Here is a 23,816-nt window from a genome sequence, read left to right on the forward strand (position 1 = left end):
AGGAGACGGGCGGTCACTGAATACTGAGGCTGGAGGAGACGGGCGGTCACTGAATACTGAGGCTGGAGGAGACGGGCGGTCACAGGACACTGAAGACGGAGGAGACGGGCGGTCACAGGACACTGAAGACGGAGGAGACGGGCGGTCACTGCATACTGAGGACGGAGGAGACGGGCGGTCACTGAATACTGAGGCTGGAGGAGACGGGCGGTCACTGAATACTGAGGCTGGAGGAGACGGGCGTTCACAGGACACTGAAGACGGAGGAGACGGGCGGTCACTGCATACTGAGGACAGAGGAGATGGGCGGTCACTGAATACTGAGGCTGGAGGAGACGGGCGGTCACAGGACACTGAAGACGGAAGACACCTTCTTTCCTTCATTCACTTTTTACCACTTCTATTTAGAAGAACCCTTTCCACTCTGCAGCATTTTCGCTCCTGCCTATAGCTTTTGTGCATCTGTGTATACACCTCATATGTTTACATATAACATTCCTTTAGGCCGGCACTGTTATATTATATCAGCCGCACATTTTAGCACCGGTACAATTATTTCGCCCGATCATTGTAAATTCTGTTTATTATCAAAATTTACAAACTTTCTGCATTTTGTTGTTGTTTCATTTGTTGATTTCTGTAAATTCAGCACAAGATGTCGCTCGTAGTGACTCCTGCGGCCTCAGGATTATTCCCCTCTTCATCACCAGCGTCTTTAGTGCTTATTAGGCCCTTTTGGCTGTTGTAACCTGCTGCAGACGTGATCCATCACCAGAATCCGGCTTCTGACACTCCTGAGGAGTCTTACTCTAGTCCTCATGGGCAGTAACCTCCAAGTCACCTCCCCCACCATGCTTCACTGTAGAAGACACAGAGCCCCCACCGTGCTTCACTGTATACATCATCGAGCCCCCGCTGTGCTTCACTGTAGACATCACCGAGCCCATGCCGTGCTTCACTGTAGACATCCCTGAGTTCCCTCCGTGCTTCACTGTAGACATCCCTGAGTTCCCTCCGTTCTTCACTGTAAACATTTGAGTTCCTGCTGTGCTTCACTGTAGACATCACCGAGCCCCCGCCGTGCTTCACTGTAGACATCCCTAAGTTCCCTCCGTTCTTCACTGTAAACATTCAAGCTCCCACTCTGCTTCACTGTAGACATCACTGAGCCGCCACCATGCTTCACTGTAGGCATTGCCAAGCCTCCGCCATGCTTCATTGTAGACGACACAGAGCCCCCACCGTGCTTCACTGTAGACATCATGGAGCCCCCACTGTGCTCCACTGTAGACATCACCGACCATTTTCTTGACAACCCAAGAATATTAATGACCTGGAGGCCATTGACAGTGTATGCCTATGCATCATATCTGCAGCAGGTCATAACAGCCAGAGGGGTTCTACTAAGTACTAAGAGCGCTTCCCATGGGGTGAATAATTGTGATTATAACTGCACGTGAGCCTGATGATCCCATATATTAGTCGCCTGCAGCATTACTGGGTATATACCTGACAGTCTAGCACATGGTTGCCCCCGACAGGTAATGTGCATTATATTCTCTTGTCCCTGGGGCGTTGCTGGGATCCTTCAGAGCCGCCTTATTATGTGCAGAAAGGCTTCCTGCGGTGTGTAATGTCTGCCCACCAGCAGCAGTTCTCCGGGGGTTGCCAGATTACCAGAATTTATTACATGGAGTCATACTGATGGGATTGTTGTCTTTGCATCAGTTGTTGTGGACAGTCCATGCTGGGAATATATGGTGGGTCAGTGAGTAATCCCGGGCCTTGTCTTGTCTATTCCAGGCTTCCTTCCATGATGTCTTCGGAGCAGTCAGAACCTGTAGAAGAGATTGAGGTGTCCATCGAGCAGGACTCTCCCGATTTTGTGCAGAGTGGACGTCGCTTCCGCTGTTTAACCTGCCGCAAAACCTTCCCCAACCAGCCCCGAGCCTGGCGCCACTGTCAAGTCCACCTCTCCACTAAGAAATCCGAGCCCCCAATATCTAAGACTGCAAAAAGCGAGCAGCGGCACCAGTGCATGCACTGCAACAAATCCTACAAAAGCGCCTCCTTGCTGAAGAGCCATGTGCGCAGCCACACGGGGGAGAAGCCGTTCATATGTAAAGAGTGCGGGCGCTCCTTCATGCAGCCGATATGCCTGCGGGTACACATGGCCTCACACAGAGGGCAGCTCCCCTTCCAGTGTAGCCAGTGTGAGAAGGCTTACTCCACGCCATCAAAACTGCGAATCCATGAGCGGCTGCACACTGGGGAGCGCCCATTCTCGTGCCCTGATTGTGGGAAGGGGTTTGCGGACCCGTCTGTTTTTCGGAAGCACAGGCGGAGCCATGCCGGGCTGCGGCCTTATCAGTGTCAGCTGTGCCAGAAGTCCTACAGTGAGCTGAAAGACCTAAAGAACCATGAACGGAGCCACACGGGGGAGAAGCCTTTCCTGTGCTCGGATTGTGGCAAGGCCTTCTCCCGCGCATCTTCCCTCACATGTCATCAGCGGATTCACGCTGCCGAGAAACCGTACAAGTGCCCTATATGTAATAAAGACTTTACCCAACTGTCCTCCTACCAGAGCCACCAACGCACGCACTCCGGGGAGAAGCCTTACCTATGCCCACAGTGCGGCCGCATGTTCTCCGACCCATCTAGTTTCCGGCGGCACCAGCGGGCTCACCAGGGCGTGAAGCCGTACCGATGCGATAAGTGTGGCAAACCATTCCGGCAGCCGGCCGATTTGGCCATGCATCAGAGAATTCACACGGGTGAGAGGCCATTCCGATGCCCAGAATGTGAAAAAACCTTCGTTGCATCTTGGGACTTGAAGCGGCACCGGCTTTCACACAGCACAGAGCGGCCCTTCCAATGTATGGAGTGTGGTAAAGGTTTCGCTGAGCGCTCTGGACTCAGCAAACACCAACGTTCCCACAGCGGAGAGAGACCGTACAAGTGCGAGGAGTGCAATAAGACATTCATCGTCTCCTCAAGTCTACGGAAACATGAACGGACCCACATGAAGCCTGAGCAGGAGGCCAACAAAAAGAACGAAGAGTCCACCACCTGCGATACGTGCGCACTGACCTTCCTGAGCGTGATGGACCTGAGGAACCATCAGAGAACCCATCCGGAGCTCAGGCCCTTCCGCTGTGACCAGTGTGACAAGGGCTTTGTGGACAAGTCCGGACTGAAGAAGCACCAACGGGTTCACAGTGACCTGCGCCCCCACATGTGCCAACAGTGCGGCAAGGGTTTCCACATTCCCTCCGACCTTCGTAAGCACCAAAGGACACATGTCAAGGAGGTGAAGAGCAAAGAGGAGGAGGAGGAAACTGAGATCACTACATTGACTCTCCATCCGGCCTCCATAGAGGCTGCGCCGCTCTTCGATCCTCTGGTCTGCTTCTTAGAGAAAGTAGCTGAAGGGAACATGGAGGTGATAGAACAATCGCCCACATCGAGCTGAACCTACTCTCATACAATGAACTGTCTTGGACCATACAGGCGGCCATCTTGTCAGGGTAAATCTGCCTCCTCTGTGAGTCAGCACACAAGACCCCGCCCCCATGACATGAACACTCCTTGGAAAGCCAGCCACCGTGTATTCAAGAATTACCACATTACCCAGACTGTGGGATGGCGGCCATTGTGTTATCTGTATCTGCCGCGTGTGGTGGGCTCAGAGCGGCCCCCGTGTCCCGAACTGATGGGTGAAGCGGAGATTTGCATACATATAACCTGTAAAAAGCAGAGGTCATGTGACTGGGGTATAATAAAATTCAGTATTCCCCTCCCCCCCCCAAAAAAAATAAAGATTATGCCTTCATTTCCCCCATGAGGCGGCCATTTTTATAAGAAAAAAGAATGGTGACTGCGAGGAAGGTTGTCATGAGTTAATGGTGTCTTCTTGTTAGATAATTGGGGGTGACAGACACAGAGCCCTTCACGGGAGGATCCAGGGGGACAGATTAGTCGTCCGCCAGACATAACCTGTCCTCACAGAGCAGGCATGATGGGCTGATTCTGCAGGTAGGCCTCGTAACCACGGTGACAGCTCATATAACGGGGCCTGATGTGAAGACAAGCAATATGGCCGCCACGTCAGCTCCTGATCACCAAACACCGAGGCAGAATGATCATCCTATGTCCTGGAAGAGCTGGGTGACGCCTCCTGGCGGCCATTTTTGTTATCACCCAGCTTTTCCAGACTCCCGAGTGATATTATTTAGTCATTTACATTAGAAGTGAATATAATAGGCCGAGAGCCTGGGAGATCGGGTGGTTGTCGTCAGGAGACTTTGTGTGGATCCCGGTTGCCGTCCTGTGTGTGGATATTGAGGTGGATATGATCTCCAACACAACATGGCGGCCGGCGATGGTCAGGCTTTCACTAGTGCAGTCCCAGCTTTATTTCACCCTTGGTTTGGAGGCCATATTGGATCTTCTTGTCTCACTGGTGGCTTCTTCTGGTAATGCAGATTTCTGACTGGTCGTGATGGGGGCGGACGTCCACCTGTCTCATTTTTGGTCCCTATTGATGAGCATACCCGACTATCAGCCCCGGAAATCGCCCTAAGGCCAAGCAAAACGCTCGTTAGTCTGGTGAGATGATTTATGGCGGCACATTGTCCTGTCTAACCGGTGATGTCGACGCCATTATATCTCATGTGTAGGGTGATTGGATTAAAGGGGTTTTCCATATTTTCATGGATGACTTTTGCAGTTAAGATTTGCAGCGGTTCTTGAGATATGAACACTGTGATTACAGCTCGTTGCCTAGGAGACCGACCACCACTGTTTGTAAGCGATCCTGGCCAGCTTCAAACAGCGCTTGCAAGCTCAATAGAAAAGAGCTTGTAATCACTGCACATGTTCTGCTGTCTAGCAGAGGTGGTTGGTCTCCAAGGCAACGAGCTGTAAACAAAAGTGTCCATATATCAAAAACGACTGCCGATTTGAATAAGCAGGAAGTTGCAGACTTGCTTGTATTTACCAGCTCTTTCCGACAATATCCGCTCCTGGAGCTGCGGAATAACCCTTTAAGCGTTCTGTGCTGGTACAGATGTATGTCAACCGGTAAACGACTGATCATCAGCACTTCTATAGGGGCCATGAAAGACCTACAATGATCAGAATCCTCCCTACGCCTACGCTAGGAGGACGCAAAGCCTATCCCCGACATGAAATGGCTGATAACAGAGAGCAATAGATTGTATTCACCTGTCCTGCAGAGTCGAGTGCTGTCTGAGCCCCCGGTCCGTCCAGATCAACCTTCCTCCAATTATACATTTGTCTAAGTCATTAATAACCCACAATGCTGTACTGAGGACATCCTCCGCCTGATATAAAGCTGTTCTAGTGTCGGTCATTACTGCCTCTTGTGGTCGCATTCCACAGTCTGACCGCTCTAACTGTAAAGAACCCTTCCTATTTAGCTGCCGGAATCACTTTTCTTCCCCCGCAGTGAGTGCCCCTGGTCCTTAGTATTGTCTTTGGAAGGAATAAGTCCTGCGCCGTCCTTTATACTGACCACACATGTATTTATACATATAATGAGATCTCCTCTGAGACAGCTTTTTCTAAGCTAAACAAATCCAACTTTTCCAACCTCTCATCATACAGGCGGCCTCCATTCCTCATCATACAGGCGGCCTCCATTCCTCATCATACGAGCGGCCTCCATTCCTCATCATACAGGCGGCCTCCATTCCTCATCATACAGGCGGCCTCCATTACTCATCATACGGGCGGCCTCCATTCCTCATCATACAGGCGGCCTCCATTCCTCATCATACAGGCGGCCTCCATTACTCATCATACGGGCGGCCTCCATTCCTCATCATACGGGCGGCCTCCATTCCTCATCATACGGGCGGCCTCCATTCCTCATTATACGGGCAGCCTCCACTACTCATCATACGGGCGGCCTCCATTCCTCATCATACGGGCGGCCTCCATTCCTCATCATACAGGCGGCCTCCATTCCTCATCATACAGGCGGCCTCCATTCCTCATCACACGGGCGGCCTCCATTCCTCATCACACGGGCGGCCTCCATTCCTCATCACACGGGCGGCCTCCATTACTCATCACACGGGCGGCCTCCATTACTCATCACACGGGCGGCCTCCATTACTCATCATACGGGCGGCCTCCATTACTCATCATACGGGCGGCCTCCATTACTCATCATACAGGCGGCCTCCATTACTCATCATACGGGCGGCCTCCATTACTCATCATACGGGCGGCCTCCATTACTTATCATACAGGCGGCCTCCATTCCTTGTAATAATCTAGTTGCCACCTTTGATCTGACTATAACTTCTAAATTTCCTTTTTAAAATGTGGAGCTTAAAACTGGATCCCATATTCCAGATGTGGCCTTACAAGTGATTTATAGAGGGGGAACAATACGCTGGGATCCCGGGATCTAATCTCTTTTTATACACCCTAGAATCTTGTTTGCTTTAGCAGCTGCTGCCTGACATTGATGCTGCTGCTCGGCTGCTTGTACCCAGAATCCCCCGCTCTTTGTGTTCTGTATTCCGGAGGTTACTTCCATGTAATGTATACACAGTTATAGGATGACTCCGTCCTCGGGGCATTACTCCACATTTATCACATTACATCTCCTGTGTCCAGTGTCTGCCCATTCTGACATCTTATCCAGATCCTTCTGTAATATTGTATCAAGTTCAGTTTTTAATATCCTACATAGTTTGGTGTCATCAGCAAAGACTGACACTTTACTATCAATCCCATCCACAAGGTCATTAATAAAGAGATTAAACAGAATCGGTCCTAGCACAGATCCCTGCGGCCCCCACTGCTCCCAATACAGATCCCTGCGATCCCCACTGCTCCCAGTACAGATCCCTGCGGTCCCCACTGCTCCCAGTACAGATCCCTGCGGCCCCCACTGCTCCCAGTACAGATCCCCGCGGCCCCCACTGCTCCCAGTACAGATCCCATCCCTGCAGTCCCCACTGCTACCAGTACAGATCCCTGCAGTCCCCACTGCTCCCAGTACAGATCCCTGCAGTCCCCACTTCTCCCAGTACAGATCCCTGCAGTCCCCACTTCTCCCAGTACAGATCCCTGCAGTCCCCACTTCTCCCAGTACAGATCCCTGCAGTCCACGCCACTCCCAGCACAGATCCCTGCGGTCCCCGCCGCTCCCAGCACAGATCGCTGCGGTCCCCACTGCTCCCAGTAGGTTCCTGCGGTGCCCACCGCTCCCAGCACAGATCCCTGCGGTGCCCACTGCTCCCAGTACAGATCCCATCCCTGCAGTCCCCACTGCTCCCAGTACAGATCCCTGCGGTCCCCACTGCTCCCAGTACAGATCCCTGCGGTCCCCACTGCTCCCAGTACAGATCCCTGCGGCCCCCACTGCTCCCAGTACAGATCCCTGCGGCCCCCTCTGCTCCCAGTACAGATCCCTGCGGTCCCCACTGCTCCCAGTACAGATCCCTGCGGCCCCCACTGCTCCCAGTACAGATCCCTGCGGCCCCCTCTGCTCCCAGTACAGATCCCTGCAGTCCCCACTGCTCCCAGTACAGATCCCTGCGCTCCCCACTACTCCCAGTACAGATCCCTGCGGCCCCCACTACTCCCAGTACAGATCCCTGCAGTCCCCACTGCTCCCAGTACAGATCCCGGCGGTCCCCACTGCTCCCAGTACAGATTCCTGCGGTCCCCACTGCTCCCAGTACAGATTCCTGCGGCCCCCACTGCTCCCAGTACAGATCCATGCGGTCCCCACTGCTCCCAGTACAGATCCATGCGGTCCCCACTGCTCCCAGTACAGATCCCTGCGGCCCCCACTGCTCCCAGTACAGATCCCTGCGGCCCCCACTGCTCCCAGTACAGATCCCTGCGGCCCCCACTGCTCCCAGTACAGATCCCTGCGGCCCCCACTGCTCCCAGTACAGATCCCTGCGGCCCCCACTGCTCCCAGTACAGATCCCTGCGGCCCCCACTGCTCCCAGTACAGATCCCTGCGGTCCCCACTGCTCCCAGTACAGATCCCTGCGGCCCCCACTGCTCCCAGTACAGATCCCTGCGGCCCCCACTGCTCCCAGTACAGATCCCTGCGGCCCCCACTGCTCCCAGTACAGATCCCTGCGGCCCCCACTGCTCCCAGTACAGATCCCTGCGGCCCCCACTGCTCCCAGTACAGATCCCTGCAGTCCCAGTCGCTCCCAGTACAGATCCCTGCAGTCCCCACTGCTCCCAGTACAGATCCCTGCGGTCCCCACTGCTCCCAGTACAGATCCCTGCGGTCCCAGTCGCTCCCAGTACAGATCCCTGCGGTCCCCACTGCTCCCAGTACAGATCCCTGCGGTCCCAGTCGCTCCCAGTACAGATCCCTGCGGTCCCCACTGCTCCCAGTACAGATCCCTGCGGCCCCCACTGCTCCCAGTACAGATCCCTGCGGTCCCCACTGCTCCCAGTACAGATCCCCGCGGCCCCCACTGCTCCCAGTACAGATCCCTGCGGTCCCCACTGCTCCCAGTACAGATCCCCGCGGCCCCCACTGCTCCCAGTACAGATCCCTGCGGCCCCCACTGCTCCCAGTACAGATCCCTGCGGCGCCCACTGCTCCCAGTACAGATCCCTGCGGCCCCCACTGCTCCCAGTACAGATCCCTGCAGTCCCCACTGCTCCCAGTACAGATCCCTGCGGTCCCCACTGCTCCCAGTACAGATCCCTGCGGCCCCCACTGCTCCCAGTACAGATCCCTGCGGCCCCCACTGCTCCCAGTACAGATCCCTGCGGCCCCCCACTGCTCCCAGTACAGATCCCTGCGGTCCCCACTGCTCCCAGTACAGATCCCTGCGGCCCCCACTGCTCCCAGTACAGATCCCTGCGGCCCCCACTGCTCCCAGTACAGATCCCTGCGGTCCCCACTGCTCCCAGTACAGATCCCTGCAGTCCCCACTGCTCCCAGTACAGATCCCTGCGGTCCCCACTGCTGACTATAGCCATTTAGAGAATATACCATTTATGACTCTTTGTTTCCTATCTTGTAGCCAACCCCTCCCCCATCTCCTTATAGTTTCGCCCGATCGCGGCTTCTGGAGCTTCAGTATAAGGCTATTATGTGGCACAGGATCAAATGCCTTTGCATCGATCCATCCGCCTGCAGATCCCATTAACTCTCTATTGCCCGTTGCTGCTTTGGAGCCAGTCCCTTGCCTGTTCTACAGTGGTGCATTGTGGGAGAGGCCGAGATGATCGCAGCTCCGGATGTAAATGGAGCAGAAGACGTGCTGTGACCAGTGCAGGGAAAGCAGAAGTTACTCCATGATATAGGAAGATTTATCCTGTAAATGGTGATCACAGATCTAGTGATCAGCTGAGTGCTCGCATCTCACTCGTAACCCCTTCAATGACCAGGCCAGAAGAGGCCTTAAAGGGATTGTCCCGGGGTATTGAATTTACATTGGCTGTGGTGCAGCCGGTGTCACATCAGCAAATGCCGAACACCAGGAGACTCGGCACGGGACCGGGGGAAGCAGCGGCAGCACTAATGGTTCTGTACAGTCCATGGCACTCATCAATGGCTGGTGAAATAGAAGACAGAAGTAGTAATAAACCGCTTCTGTCCCTTCCCCGGGTCTGCGGCTGCGTCTGACAGAAACAAACTGATAGATGGCAGCTCGGCTGAATAAAGCCTGCGAGGGGTAAGCAAGTAACCTAAAATACTTAACTCAGCCATTCATAGACCTAGATACGGAGTTTAGTTGATGTAGCCTAAAATACATATTAATGAATGCTTTTATTTTCTACTAACACATTATATATATATTCAGTAATTTTCCTTAATACAATATTTTAGCACATGTACCTTAAAGATGGCTGCTACATCCTGGTCGACACCCAAGATGATGAGCACGAGGAGGAATAGCCAAAGTTTGGAACAACCAATCCAGTAGAGACTATGCAAGCGGCGACACGCCCCGAGCCCGACCTGCGCTATTTGATTGGACGATATATTTTGTTTCCACCCTTTTCTTATCTAGAACGCTAAAAGTTTTGTGAACAATAAACGGAGCAGAATGTCTTTGGCGTCCGTCGTGAGAGGAAGCTCAGGACCGATCCAGAGTCTGTAAGGCCATGTGCGCACATTGCTTTTTTCCATGCGTTTTGAGCTGCAGCGTTTTAATGCAAAATTGCATGCGTTTTGATTTCCAGGCAAAGTCTATGGAAAAATAGGGCTTTGTTGTGCGCATGATGCATTTACAAACGCTGCATTTTAGTTGCGGAAAATTGGTCAAAATCCCTGCGTTTGAGGAAGCAGCAGTCAATTGTTTTTGCCATTTTGGCAGCGTTTTAATAACATTGAAGTCAATGAGAAATGTCTAAACACATATTTTTCAAGAAAGTATGCGTTTCACTTGCTTTTTACTAGCAATCCGCATGTGTTTTTGACATAATAAACGCAGGTCTATCGGTCTCTCTCTGTCAGTCGCTCTATGTCTCTATCTCTGTCGATGCCGGTCTCTCCCTCCCACCCCCTCTCTCATACTCACCGATCCCCGGCGTTGCGCTGCACGGCTGTCACACTGCTCTGGCGGCTTCTCGTCTTTTGAAAATGCCGGCCACTCATTAATCCATCACATATTCCCTGCTTCCCCCGCCCACCGGCGTCTATGATTGGTTGCAGTCAGACACGCCCCCACGCTGAGTGACAACTGTCCCACTGCAACCAATCACAGCGGCCGGTGGGCGTGTCCATATCGAGCAGTTAAAAAAATAAATAGTTAAAAAAAAAAAAAAAAACCGCGTGCGGTCCCCCCAATTTGGATACCAGCCAAGGTAAAGCTACACGGCTGAAGGCTGGTATTCTCAGGATGGGGAGTTCCACGTTATGGGGAGCCCCCCCAGCCTAATAATATCAGTCAGCAGCTGCCCGGAATTGCCGCATCCATTAGATGCAACAGTCCCGAGACTTTACCCGACTCATCCTGAATTGCCCTGGTGCGGTGGCAAACGGGGTACTAAGGAGCTAATGGCAGCAGCCCATAGCTGCCACTAACTCCTAGGTTAATCATGGCAGGCATCTCCCTAAGATACCTTCCATGATTAACCTGTAAGTTGAAGAAAAACACACACACCCGAAAAAATCCTTTATTTGTAAAGAAAGACAAAAAAACCCCTCTTTCACCACTTTATTAACCCCTCAAAAACACCTCCAGGTCCGACGTAATCCATGCAAGGTACCACGACGCTTCTAGTTCTGCTACATCGGAAGCTGACAGGAGCGGCCGTAGTACACTGCCGCTCCTGTCAGCTCCACGCAGCAACTGAAGTGAGTCGCGTGATCAGCTGTGCTGTCACTGAGGTTACTTGCGGCCACCGCTCTCCGGTGGAGGACTGCAGCTGTGGCCGTGAGTAACCTGAGTGAAAGCATAGCTGATCGCGCGGCTCACTGCAGTCACTCAGGGGATTTGCGGTCACAGGTGAGTCCCTCACGTGTGAACGCAAATCAGGCTGCCACACAGAGAGAGCCGCGCAATGTCAGTGAAATCGGGTGAAGCTCTGACGTCACTGCTGCGGATCCCTGTGTCCTGGCACTGACCTCAGAGGTTTATCTGAGTTCATGAAAGCACACAGAGACAGAGCCGCGGGATGACAATGAAGTCGGGTGCAGTTCATTTGAGTTCATTCTCATTGCCCGTCTGTCTGTGTCTGCGGTCAGCCGGCATGTAGCAGAGCTGGGGGACCGCACTGACAAAAATGCATCCAAAACGCATGCAAAATGCATCCAAAATACATGCGTTTAGAATGCATTCTTTTTGTCAACACGCAGCGTCACGTCTGCCAGAGGGTGCATTTATTTCTGCACTGGTCAGGACGCAACGTGCGCACATAGCCTTATTCTCTCGTGTGCACACGACAATCCAGATAATCTGAAAAGGGCAGTCAGACCTTAAGGGACCCTTTGTGGTCTCACCTCAACAAGCCCAAGAGCAAGTAGAGTAAATGTTCAGCACTTGGTCATTAAGGGGATAGGTGGTCACTTGTAGATTGATGGGGGTCTTAATCACAGAGATCACCCACTGATCACCAGAATGGGGGACGTCTCTGCCTCATGTGAATGGAGCAGAGGCTGAACATGTTCTCCATTCTCATCCTATACTCTGCTTTCTCCGCCCGTCCCATAGAGGATGAAGGGAGCGGAGGCGTGTGTGCCCGATAGCTGCGACTGATGGGGGTGTCAGGGGTCAGAAGCCTGAATTCCCCATATAGGTCATAACTTAGAAACAATACTAATAATGTTTTACCTCCGGAAGATTCAGAAATCAATATTCTGTGGAATAACCATGATGTATAATCCCAGCTTTCATGCGTCTTGGCCGCTTTCCTCCAGTCTTCACACAGCTTTTGGGTGATCTTATTCCACTCCTGGTAAAGAACTGCTGACATTTCTGCGTTTGATGGCTTGTGAATATCCATCTTCCTCTTGATTACATTCCAGAGGTTTTCAATGGGGTTCAGGTCTGGAGATCGGGCTGGCCATGACAGGGTTTTGATGTGGTGGTCCTTCACCCACACATTGATGGACCTAGCTGTGTGGCATGGTGCATTGTCCTGCTGGAAAAAACAGTCCTCAGAGTTGGGGAACATTGCCTGAGCAGAAGGAAGCAGCTGTTTTTCCAGGATAACCTTGTATGAGGCTTGCTTCATATGCCCTTCGCAAAGTTTAATCTGCCCAATTCCTAAGTAAGTTCATCTTCTCTGATGAGTAATTTTCAGCTTTGCCCAACACCTGGTCATGTAATGGTTAGACGGAGACCTGGAGAGGCGTACAAGCCACAGTCTTGCACCCACTGTGAAATTTGGTGGAGGATCGGTGATGATCTGGGGAGGCTTCAGCAAGGCTGGAATTGGGCAGATTAAACTTTGTGAAGGAGGGGATTCCGAGGAGGTTCCCAGTCCTCTTTGCCTCCTGTCGCCGCCCAACCACCCGCTGTTCTTCTGCCTTGTGAGGCTGGAGGCCGTCTGTTGTCTGCAAAGTACTAAGTACAATAAGCCCAGCCGGGCTGAAGGTTAGAGTAGAGCGGGGTCTGGCCCAAAGACTCTACCGTCTGGTGGTGGGCGCTTAGAAAAATATTTTTGCAAAAAGAAAAGTTGATGACTATGTATATGATATGCTGTTCTATTAACCTGTGATTAGTGAGGACGGGGTGCAGAAATAGAGTTTTTCCAAGAGTGAGCGGTGGGACTGTGGAAGGAGGAGGCGGAGTCTGAAGTAGGCCAGTATGGTGCCCTGAAATTCCTGCTGGCGGCCCTGCAGATAGGGCTGTAATAGAACGGGATCAAACATGGGACAGTAATAACTTCATGACACTAACAGCAGCGCTGTGCTGCTGTCGCCTCGGACTTGCCCCGTCTGGGGGCTCGCCCCGCCGCCTCCGCCTCAGTCTGGGGGCTCGCCCCGCCGCCGCCTCAGTCTGGGGGCTCGCCCTGCGCCGCCTCAGTCTGGGGGCTCGCCCTGCGCCGCCTCAGTCTGGGGGCTCGCCCTGCGCCGCCTCAGTCTGGGGGCTCGCCCTGCGCCGCCTCAGTCTGGGGGCTCGCCCTGCGCCGCCTCAGTCTGGGGGCTCGCCCTGCGCCGCCTCAGTCTGGGGGCTCGCCCCGCCGCCTCAGTCTGGGGGCTAGCCCCGCCGCCTCAGTCTGGGGGCTCACCCCGCCGCCTCCGCCTCAGTCTGGGGGCTCGCCCCGCCGCCTCCGCCTCAGTCTGGGGGCTCGCCCTGCGCCGCCTCAGTCTGGGGGCTCGCCCTGCGCCGCCTCAGTCTGGGGGCTCGCCCTGCGCCGCCTCAGTCTGGGGGCTCGCCCTGCGCCGCCTCAGTCTGGGGGCTCGCCCTGCGCCGCCTCAGTCTGGGGGCTCGCCCTGCGCCGCCTCAGTCTGGGGGCTCGCCCTGCGCCGCCTCAGTCTGGGGGCTCGCCCCACCGCCTCCGCCTCGCTGCAGTAAGGTCTGAAGTTGCAGCATGTCTACTCCTGGCAGACGGCTCAGGATAGGTTACCTCCTGCTGGATGTGGACGGCTGATAGCGGTTATAGCGGTGCAGCAGCTCACAGGTTCTTTGCGTGAAAACAACATTTATCTGCTCTAAAACCAGTTAGGACATAAGAAAAAAGGGGAGACAAGCCTATGCAATTATTTAATATTCCTGGAGTGACATACAATAAGTCCCTGGTGGTCTAGGGCAATTTCACTCTTAGGATGTCCCTGGGGGCCCAGTTTTCACTTCCTAAACCCGGATTCGTTACTTAATGTGGATGGACGTCATGTGAGTGAAGATGCCCTTTAAGTCGTCACAAGCACTTACCGCCGGCCGCCATCTTGAACGGACGCTCATTCACAGCAGAGGACGCTGGTCTTACATATTATTAGTTTATTTAATACAAGATTGTTATATATATAAAAAATGGAACACTGAGTGGAGCAGTCGGTGCGAGGGCCGGGCCCCCCGGACAGGAGACGCTTCCAGCATTACAGGAGCCGGCGCCGGACTGCACCCTCATCATCAGAACAAAGTGCAAGCTCCTCCCTGGTGACTAGTCCGGATGCAGCCGGAGCTGCATTCACGATTCTGCTGAGCTGCAGCATGCAGCGCTGGGATGCAGGACACTACATATCTCACAGTGCCGGCATCCCGGGGTGTAGACACCGCGGATCCCAAGCAGCTGCCAGCAAATAGAGCTCCGGCAGCTCCGGACAGTTATATGGAGATTTCCCGTAAAAAAAAATACTGTATAAAAGTGAGGCCGCTCATTACATAAATTATATTAGGAATTAAAAAACAAGAACCGTAGCGACTGAGCGCCGCACACCCCCTGTGCAATGTGGTGGACGCCCGGGCACCAGCAAGGGGCAGTATATGGACCTGAGAGAACATTCAGCACGTCGGGGCCATCACATGGACAGTGATGGAGGCAGCGGCGCTCGCGCACACGCACACACTGACATCTATAATGGTAAAGTATAAGGCACACTTGGAAATCGCACACAGTGTCGGTGGTAGGTCACCTCCAAGTTCAGTTACCCTCCCCCGGCCCCAGCGGAGTCCACCGGTCCTGTCCTCAGAAGCTGCACTGAGCCGGGTCCCCACAGGGATCAGGACGGCATCGCTGGATGATACAGATATATACAGGGTGGAGGGGACACGGGTCCTCGTCTGCTCATCTGCTTTCAGGTCGTGAGGGACACCGTGACGATGAGGACGACGACAATGATGAAAATGGCCAAGCAGATGGCGATGTAGACTTTCTTCTGCAGAGAGAACAGACGGATGTGTAAAACGCGTCGGGGGACATAGGACATGGCACAAGTCATTGGCCGGCTCTCACCTTCCGTGCCTTCTGCCGGTTGTCCACCGCCTGGTCCAGCTGCTTCTTGGCTTTTTCTACATAATCCGTAGAATGTAGAATATTCTTCTCGATGCTGTCTATGGTCTCCCCCTGAGATGGGACAAAAGTCAGGACAACGTGAGGACGAGGGAGGGAAAGAGGAATCTTCCACCCCCCACCCAAAATAATCTCCTATATGGAGCCCTCACCTGCGCCTCCACCTCCATGGCCAGGTACATGAACATGTCGTGAAGCTCCACAATGCTCTTCTCCAGCTTCAGGATCTCCTCGTGCCGAGCTTCGATTTCATTCAGGGCCTGTTTAGTGACCTGCGTGTCCTTCAGGATCTGCAGAGAAGCCCCCGGTCACACAGTGATGCCCACCTACTGATCTGAACAGTCTCCAGCGTGCAGGCATCGTACATAAACCGCGCTCCACCATGCCCGCCTTCCCCCATCATACACTAAACCGCACCCCACCATGCCCACCTTCCCCATCACACACTAAACCTCACCCCACCATGCCCACCTTCCCCATCACACACTAAACCGCTCCCCACCATGCCCACCTTCCCCATCACACACTAAACCGCGCCCCACCATGCCCGCCTTCCCCATCACACACTAAACCGCACCCCACCATGCCCACCTTCCCCATCACACACTAAACCGCGCCCCACCATGCCCACCTTCCCCATCACAAACTAAACCGTACCCCACCATGCCCACCTTCCCCATCACACACTAAACCGCACCCCACCATGCCCACCTTCCCCCATCACACACTAAACCGCGCCCCACCATGCCCACCTTCCCCATCACACACACTAAACCGCGCCCCACCATGCCCACCTTCCCCATCACACACACACTAAACCGCGCCCCACCATGCCCACCTTCCCCCATCACACACTAAACCGCGCCCCACCATGCCCACCTTCCCCATCACACACACTAAACCGCGCCCCACCATGCCCACCTTCCCCATCACAAACTAAACCGCACCCCACCATACCCACCTTCCCCCATCACACACTAAACCGCGCCCCACCATGCCCACCTTCCCCATCACAAACTAAACCGCACCCCACCATACCCACCTTCCCCCATCACACACTAAACCGCGCCCCACCATGCCCACCTTCCCCATCACAAACTAAACCGCGCCCCACCATGCCCACCTTCCCCATCACAAACTAAACCGCACCCCACCATGCCCACCTTCCCCATCACACACTAAACCGCACCCCACCATGCCCGCCTTCCCCATCACACACTAAACTGCGCCCCACCATGGCCACCTTCTCCATCACACACTAAACCGCACCAAACCATGTACGCCTTTCCCCATCGCAAAACTAAACCGTGACCCACCATGTTTGCCTTTCCCCAAACCGCGCCCCACGATGCCCACCTTCCCCATCACACACTAAACCGCGCCCCACCATGCCCACCTTCCCCATCACACACTAAACCGCGCCCCACCATGCCCGCCTTCCCCATCACACACTAAACCGCGCCCCACCGTGCCCACCTTCCCCATCACACACTAAACCGCACCCCACCATGCCCGCCTTCCCCATCACACACTAAACCGCGTCCCACCATGCCCAACTTCCCCATCACACACACTAAACCGCGCCCCACCATGGCCACCTTCTCCATCACACACTAAACCGCACCCAACCATGTACGCCTTTCCCCATCGCAAAACTAAACCGTGACCCACCATGTTTGCCTTTCCCCAAACCGCGCCCCACGATGCCCACCTTCCCCATCACACACTAAACCGCGCCCCACGATGCCCACCTTCCCCATCACACACTAAACCGCGCCCCACCATGCCCACCTTCCCCATCACACACTAAACCGCGCCCCACCATGCCCACCTTCCCCATCACACACTAAACCGCGCCCCACGATGCCCACCTTCCCCATCACACACTAAACCGCGCCCCACGATGCCCACCTTCCCCATCACACACTAAACCGCGCCCCACCATGCCTGCCTTCCCCATCGCAACACAACTCTCTCCACCTTACATTCATGCAACATCCTACACCAATCACCTACACAACCTTGGGAGCCCGTCCCCTCCCCCAATACTCCCAGCAACCTCACAAGTCACCAAAACTCCAGCCAGCGCCCACCCTCAACCCTCCTGCCCCCTTTCCCCCAGTCACCAACACCCCTGCCAGTTTTTCCCCCCAACACACCCTATAGAGCCCTCATTCCCCACCAATGATGCACACTCCTCATAGTCCCCGCATGCTGCATGACGGTGACACCACGCGCTGCCTCTGCCCCAAGCTGCCATTTTCCCCTCCGTTGCCCCCTTACGTTGCAGGTGAACACGTCCGTCTGTCCACTCTCCAGCATCTCATCAAACTGCTCGTCAGTGACGCTGTGACCGGCTGTGAAACAAAACAGGAAGGTTAGTGGGGTCCTCCACTACAGCCCCCCGATATGTGCAGGAATGCTCAGCCACGTACTGATCTGCAGCTGCCGCTTGATCCTCTTCACGTTGTTGTCTCTGTACTGCGTCTGCACCAGGTTGCACTGGTTCAGAATTTCAAAGAATTGCTGAGAGAGGACGGCGTGCTGCAAGACGGGAGACGGTGCGATCAGCGGACCCGAGCCCAGGGGTGAAGCCCCCGCCCCGCCCCCACCCCGAAGGGTCAGTAGGACTATACCTGAGTCTTCTTCATCCGCAGGTGCACCGACCGCCTCACCTCCTCATCATCCTCCTTTATCTCAATGACTGTAATGATGGAGGAACCAAGGTGAGACAGGGACAGGTGAAGGACTCTCTCCCCCCCCCCCCCCCCCGAAGCCCCAACTACCGCCCTCACCGCCCTCTGGACCTGACAGCCGGCCCGACGTCTCCATCCCCTCACCAGGCCCCAGTTACCAGAGATAACCATCCTCCCCCAGCACTCAGGCACTGGCTCCAATGTACCAGTCCACTTCACCGGATATAACCGCGAAGCACCAGCCCCACACCGGGGCCCCCACAAGTGTCATCTCTAGCCCCACACCAGGGCCCCCCCAAGCAATAGCCCTAGCCCCACACCGGGGCCCCCCCAAGCAATAGCCCTAGCCCCACACCGGGGTCCCCCAAGCAATAGCCCCGCCCCCCCCCCCCAATATCTGCCTAGCCCCCCCCTTCAAGCTTCAGCCCTGACCCCACCAAAGGGTCCTAGCTTCTGCCCTGACCCCACACTGGGGCCTCCCAACATCCGCCCTGGCCCCACCACATAGTCCAAGCTTCAGCTCTAGCCCCACCCCGGGCCCCAAGCTCCATACCGAGCCCCGAGCGCCAGACTCTACCCCAAGCCGATGCCTTACCCCACCATCCAGGGACCCCCTTCCGGCCCGCTGCACTTACTCTGTAGCTTACTCCGGATTTCCTTTGCGATGCGTTTTATCTCTTCCCGCAGAGTTTGTAAATCTTTCTTCATACCTGAGAATAGAACAAGCATCGGGATTAATGACAACCCGAGCGCCGACTAACCGAGAAAGCAAACAGGAACAGAGAGCTGCAGATCGCGAGCACGAGCCGAGCACGGAGTCACCGCGTCACCCGTACCGATGGCAGCACGGTCACCACCGGAGTATGGGAAGGTGGCCGGGGATGTGAGGCGCTCTGCCTCTTGGCCACTGCACAGGGTGCAGGAGAGGCGGCAGCAACGGCCTCGCTGGTCACGTCAGCGCTGGGGCCCGGCGGCCGGTCACTTACTGTCATCCGGTAGCGGCTGGCTCAGGATCTTCACCTGACTGGACTCCAGCTCCGACACTTTGCTGCTCAGGACGCTCATCGAGTCCCGGATCTCACGAGTCTAAAGAAAAAGACAGTGCGGGTGAGGAGAGGCGCCCCCTGCTGGCCACTGTGTAACATGACAGTCAGTAATGCCGCCGCTACCATCCTGAAGAACTGGTGGTCCGTCTCCGACTCATCGCTGCCGCCATTCGACATCGAGATGAAGACTTTTTGCTCATCGGGTTCTGAGTCGCTGTCGCCCTGAAACAGAAAAACAGAACAGGGGGGTGAAGAATAATGCAACCAGAGAAGAGAGACCCAGAAATCAAGGACAAGGGGGTCCCCAGCGAGAGGAGACTTTCTGTAGGACCCCCAACCCTCACCTTTCCTTAAAGGACCAATTTCCATTTATTAATAGATCAGGATACAGCAGTAGGACATGCTGCAGCTCGCAGTCCCAGAGCCCCCCACCCGCTGCAATGTGCGGTCCCAGAGCCCCCCCACCCGCTGCAATGTGCGGTCCCAGAGCCCCCCCACCCGCTGCAATGTGCGGTCCCAGAGCCCCCCCACCCGCTGCAATGTGCGGTCCCAGAGCCCCCCCACCCGCTGCAATGTGCGGTCCCAGAGCCCCCCCACCCGCTGCAATGTGCGGTCCCAGAGCCCCCCCACCCGCTGGGACGCGTAGTCCTGCCGCCCACAGAGCCCCGCTGGGACGCGTAGTCCTGCCGCCCACAGAGCCCCGCTGGGACGCGTAGTCCTGCCGCCCACAGAGCCCCGCTGGGACGCGTAGTCCTGCCGCCCACAGAGCCCCGCTGGGACGCGTAGTCCTGCCGCCCACAGAGCCCCGCTGGGACGCGTAGTCCTGCCGCCCACAGAGCCCCGCTGGGACGCGTAGTCCTGCCGCCCACAGAGCCCCGCTGGGACGCGTAGTCCTGCCGCCCACAGAGCCCCGCTGGGACGCGTAGTCCTGCCGCCCACAGAGCCCCGCTGGGACGCGTAGTCCTGCCGCCCACAGAGCCCCGCTGGGACGCGTAGTCCTGCCGCCCACAGAGCCCCGCTGGGACGCGTAGTCCTGCCGCCCCCAGAGCATGCTGGGACGCGTAGTCCTGCAGCCGCAGTGGTCAGTCTGGGCAGGGTGTCTCGCTGTCGCCCCCAGAGCCCCGCTGGGACGTGTAGTCCTGCCGCCACAGAGCATGCTGGGACGTGTAGTCCTGCCGCCACAGAGCATGCTGGGACGTGTAGTCCTGCCGCCACAGAGCATGCTGGGACGCGTAGTCCTGCCGCCACAGAGCCTGCTGGGACGCGTAGTCCTGCCACCCACAGAGCCTGCTGGGACGCGTAGTCCTGCCACCCACAGAGCCTGCTGGGACGCGTAGTCCTGCCACCCACAGAGCCTGCTGGGACGCGTAGTCCTGCCGCCACAGAGCCCCGCTGGGACGCGTAGTCCTGCCGCCCACAGAGCCTGCTGGGACGCGCAGTCCTGACGCCCACAGAGCCCCGCTGGGACGCGTAGTCCTGACGCCCACAGAGCCCCGCTGGGACGCGTAGTCCTGACGCCCACAGAGCCCCGCGTAGTCCTGACGCCCACAGAGCCCCGCGTAGTCCTGACGCCCACAGAGCCCCGCGTAGTCCTGACGCCCACAGAGCCCCGCGTAGTCCTGACGCCCACAGAGCCCCGCGTAGTCCTGACGCCCACAGAGCCCCGCGTAGTCCTGACGCCCACAGAGCCCCGCGTAGTCCTGACGCCCACAGAGCCCCGCGTAGTCCTGACGCCCACAGAGCCCCGCGTAGTCCTGACGCCCACAGAGCCCCGCGTAGTCCTGACGCCCACAGAGCCCCGCGTAGTCCTGACGCCCACAGAGCCCCGCGTAGTCCTGACGCCCACAGAGCCCCGCGTAGTCCTGACGCCCACAGAGCCCCGCGTAGTCCTGACGCCCACAGAGCCCCGCGTAGTCCTGACGCCCACAGAGCCCCGCGTAGTCCTGACGCCCACAGAGCCCCGCGTAGTCCTGACGCCCACAGAGCCCCGCGTAGTCCTGACGCCCACAGAGCCCCGCTGGGACGCGTAGTCCTGACGCCCACAGAGCCCCGCTGGGACGCGTAGTCCTGACGCCCACAGAGCCCCGCTGGGACGCGTAGTCCTGACGCCCACAGAGCCCCGCTGGGACGCGTAGTCCTGACGCCCACAGAGCCCCGCTGGGACGCGTAGTCCTGACGCCCACAGAGCCCCGCTGGGACGCGTAGTCCTGACGCCCACAGAGCCCCGCTGGGACGCGTAGTCCTGACGCCCACAGAGCCCCGCTGGGACGCGTAGTCCTGACGCCCACAGAGCCCCGCTGGGACGCGTAGTCCTGACGCCCACAGAGCCCCGCTGGGACGCGTAGTCCTGACGCCCACAGAGCCCCGCTGGGACGCGTAGTCCTGACGCCCACAGAGCCCCGCTGGGACGCGTAGTCCTGACGCCCACAGAGCCCCGCTGGGACGCGTAGTCCTGACGCCCACAGAGCCCCGCTGGGACGCGTAGTCCTGACGCCCACAGAGCCCCGCTGGGACGCGTAGTCCTGACGCCCACAGAGCCCCGCTGGGACGCGTAGTCCTGACGCCCACAGAGCCCCGCTGGGACGCGTAGTCCTGACGCCCACAGAGCCCCGCTGGGACGCGTAGTCCTGACGCCCACAGAGCCCCGCTGGGACGCGTAGTCCTGACGCCCACAGAGCCCCGCTGGGACGCGTAGTCCTGACGCCCACAGAGCCCCGCTGGGACGCGTAGTCCTGACGCCCACAGAGCCCCGCTGGGACGCGTAGTCCTGACGCCCACAGAGCCCCGCTGGGACGCGTAGTCCTGACGCCCACAGAGCCCCGCTGGGACGCGTAGTCCTGACGCCCACAGAGCCCCGCTGGGACGCGTAGTCCTGACGCCCACAGAGCATGCTGGGACGTGTAGTCCTGACGCCACAGAGCCTGCTGGGACGTGTAGTCCTGCCACCCCCAGAGCATGCTGGGACGTGTAGTCCTGTCGCCCCCAGAGCATGCTGGGACGTGTAGTCCTGTCGCCCCCAGAGCATGCTGGGACGTGTAGTCCTGCCGCCACAGAGCCTGCTGGGACGTGTAGTCCTGACGCCACAGAGCCTGCTGGGACGTGTAGTCCTGACGCCACAGAGCCTGCTGGGACGTGTAGTCCTGACGCCACAGAGCCTGCTGGGACGTGTAGTCCTGCCACCCCCAGAGCATGCTGGGACGTGTAGTCCTGCCGCCACAGAGCCTGCTGGGACGTGTAGTCCTGCCGCCACAGAGCCTGCTGGGACGTGTAGTCCTGACACCCCCAGAGCATGCTGGGACGTGTAGTCCTGACGCCACAGAGCATGCTGGGACGTGTAGTCCTGACGCCACAGAGCATGCTGGGACGTGTAGTCCTGACGCCACAGAGCATGCTGGGACGTGTAGTCCTGACGCCACAGAGCATGCTGGGACGTGTAGTCCTGCCGCCCCCAGAGCCTGCTGGGACGTGTAGTCCTGACGCCACAGAGCATGCTGGGACGTGTAGTCCTGACGCCACAGAGCATGCTGGGACGTATAGTCCTGACGCCCCCAGAGCCTGCTGGGACGTGTAGTCCTGACGCCACAGAGCATGCTGGGACGTGTAGTCCTGTCGCCACAGAGCATGCTGGGACGTGTAGTCCTGACGCCCCCAGAGCCTGCTGGGACGTGTAGTCCTGACGCCACAGAGCCTGCTGGGACGTGTAGTCCTGACGCCACAGAGCCTGCTGGGACGTGTAGTCCTGACGCCACAGAGCATGCTGGGACGTGTAGTCCTGACGCCACAGAGCATGCTGGGACGTGTAGTCCTGACGCCACAGAGCATGCTGGGACGTGTAGTCCTGACGCCCCCAGAGCCTGCTGGGACGTGTAGTCCTGACGCCCCCAGAGCATGCTGGGACGTGTAGTCCTGACGCCCCCAGAGCATGCTGGGACGTATAGTCCTGACGCCCTCAGAGCATGCTGGGACGTGTAGTCCTGACGCCCCCAGAGCATGCTGGGACGTATAGTCCTGCCGCCCCCAGAGCCTGCTGGGACGTGTAGTCCTGACGCCACAGAGCCTGCTGGGACGTGTAGTCCTGCCACCCCCCAGAGCATGCTGGGACGTGTAGTCCTGACGCCCCCAGAGCCTGCTGGGACGTGTAGTCCTGCCACCCCCAGAGCCTGCTGGGACGTGTAGTCCTGACGCCCACAGAGCCTGCTGGGACGTGTAGTCCTGCCACCCCCAGAGCATGCTGGGACGTGTAGTCCTGCAGCCGCAGTGGTCAGTCTGGGCAGGGTGTCTCGCTGTCGCCCCCTGCTGGCCGCTCACCTCGTTCAGCTCCTTGGTCCGGTCCCTCATTCTGCTCCAGATACAGGGTCACTCCTCTCCACAACACTTCTCACAACTTTCTGCTACTTCCACTGCTACTGCGCATGCTCTGCCCCGGCCACGCCCACTGCATCCTTCCTGCGGCTGAAGAACCATAGACGAGAGCGAGGCGGCCGGCGCAGAGGATGCCGGGATACTGGAGGACCGGAGCAGTAGAATGTCCCGGAGGGTAGTCCTCCTCACGGCGGGGGTGCGGGCGGCGGACACTCGTGTCCCGGGTATTCTCCGGACTATCAGAATGTTCTATAAACTCATTTGAATCAGTACATGAGGCAGAAAA

General features: G+C 57.1%; 2 protein-coding genes across 2 annotated transcripts; one reads left to right on the forward strand and one right to left on the reverse strand.

Annotated features, from left to right (window-relative positions):
• Positions 1–1,806: 1,806 nt before the first annotated feature.
• On the forward strand, positions 1,807–3,834 carry LOC142266883 (uncharacterized). Its single transcript, XM_075332324.1, has one exon. The coding sequence runs from the start codon at positions 1,814–1,816 to the stop codon at positions 3,470–3,472; it is 1,659 nt and encodes a 552-aa protein (XP_075188439.1). The 5' UTR covers positions 1,807–1,813; the 3' UTR covers positions 3,473–3,834.
• Positions 3,835–14,399: 10,565 nt separating this feature from the next.
• LOC142266884 (syntaxin-4-like) lies at positions 14,400–23,593 on the reverse strand. Its single transcript, XM_075332325.1, has 10 exons — positions 23,477–23,593; positions 19,292–19,390; positions 19,109–19,208; positions 18,758–18,832; positions 18,063–18,130; positions 17,862–17,970; positions 17,710–17,783; positions 15,579–15,716; positions 15,370–15,480; positions 14,400–15,292 (listed from the first exon to the last, which is right to left on the reverse strand). Exons 1-10 carry the CDS (start codon positions 23,504–23,506, stop codon positions 15,212–15,214), a joined length of 885 nt encoding a protein of 294 aa, XP_075188440.1. The 5' UTR covers positions 23,507–23,593; the 3' UTR covers positions 14,400–15,211.
• Between the last annotated feature and the right edge of the window lie 223 nt (positions 23,594–23,816).

The sequence above is a fragment of the Anomaloglossus baeobatrachus genome, unplaced genomic scaffold (genome assembly GCF_048569485.1).
Source record: "Anomaloglossus baeobatrachus isolate aAnoBae1 unplaced genomic scaffold, aAnoBae1.hap1 Scaffold_2921, whole genome shotgun sequence".
Taxonomy (NCBI): domain Eukaryota; kingdom Metazoa; phylum Chordata; class Amphibia; order Anura; family Aromobatidae; genus Anomaloglossus; species Anomaloglossus baeobatrachus.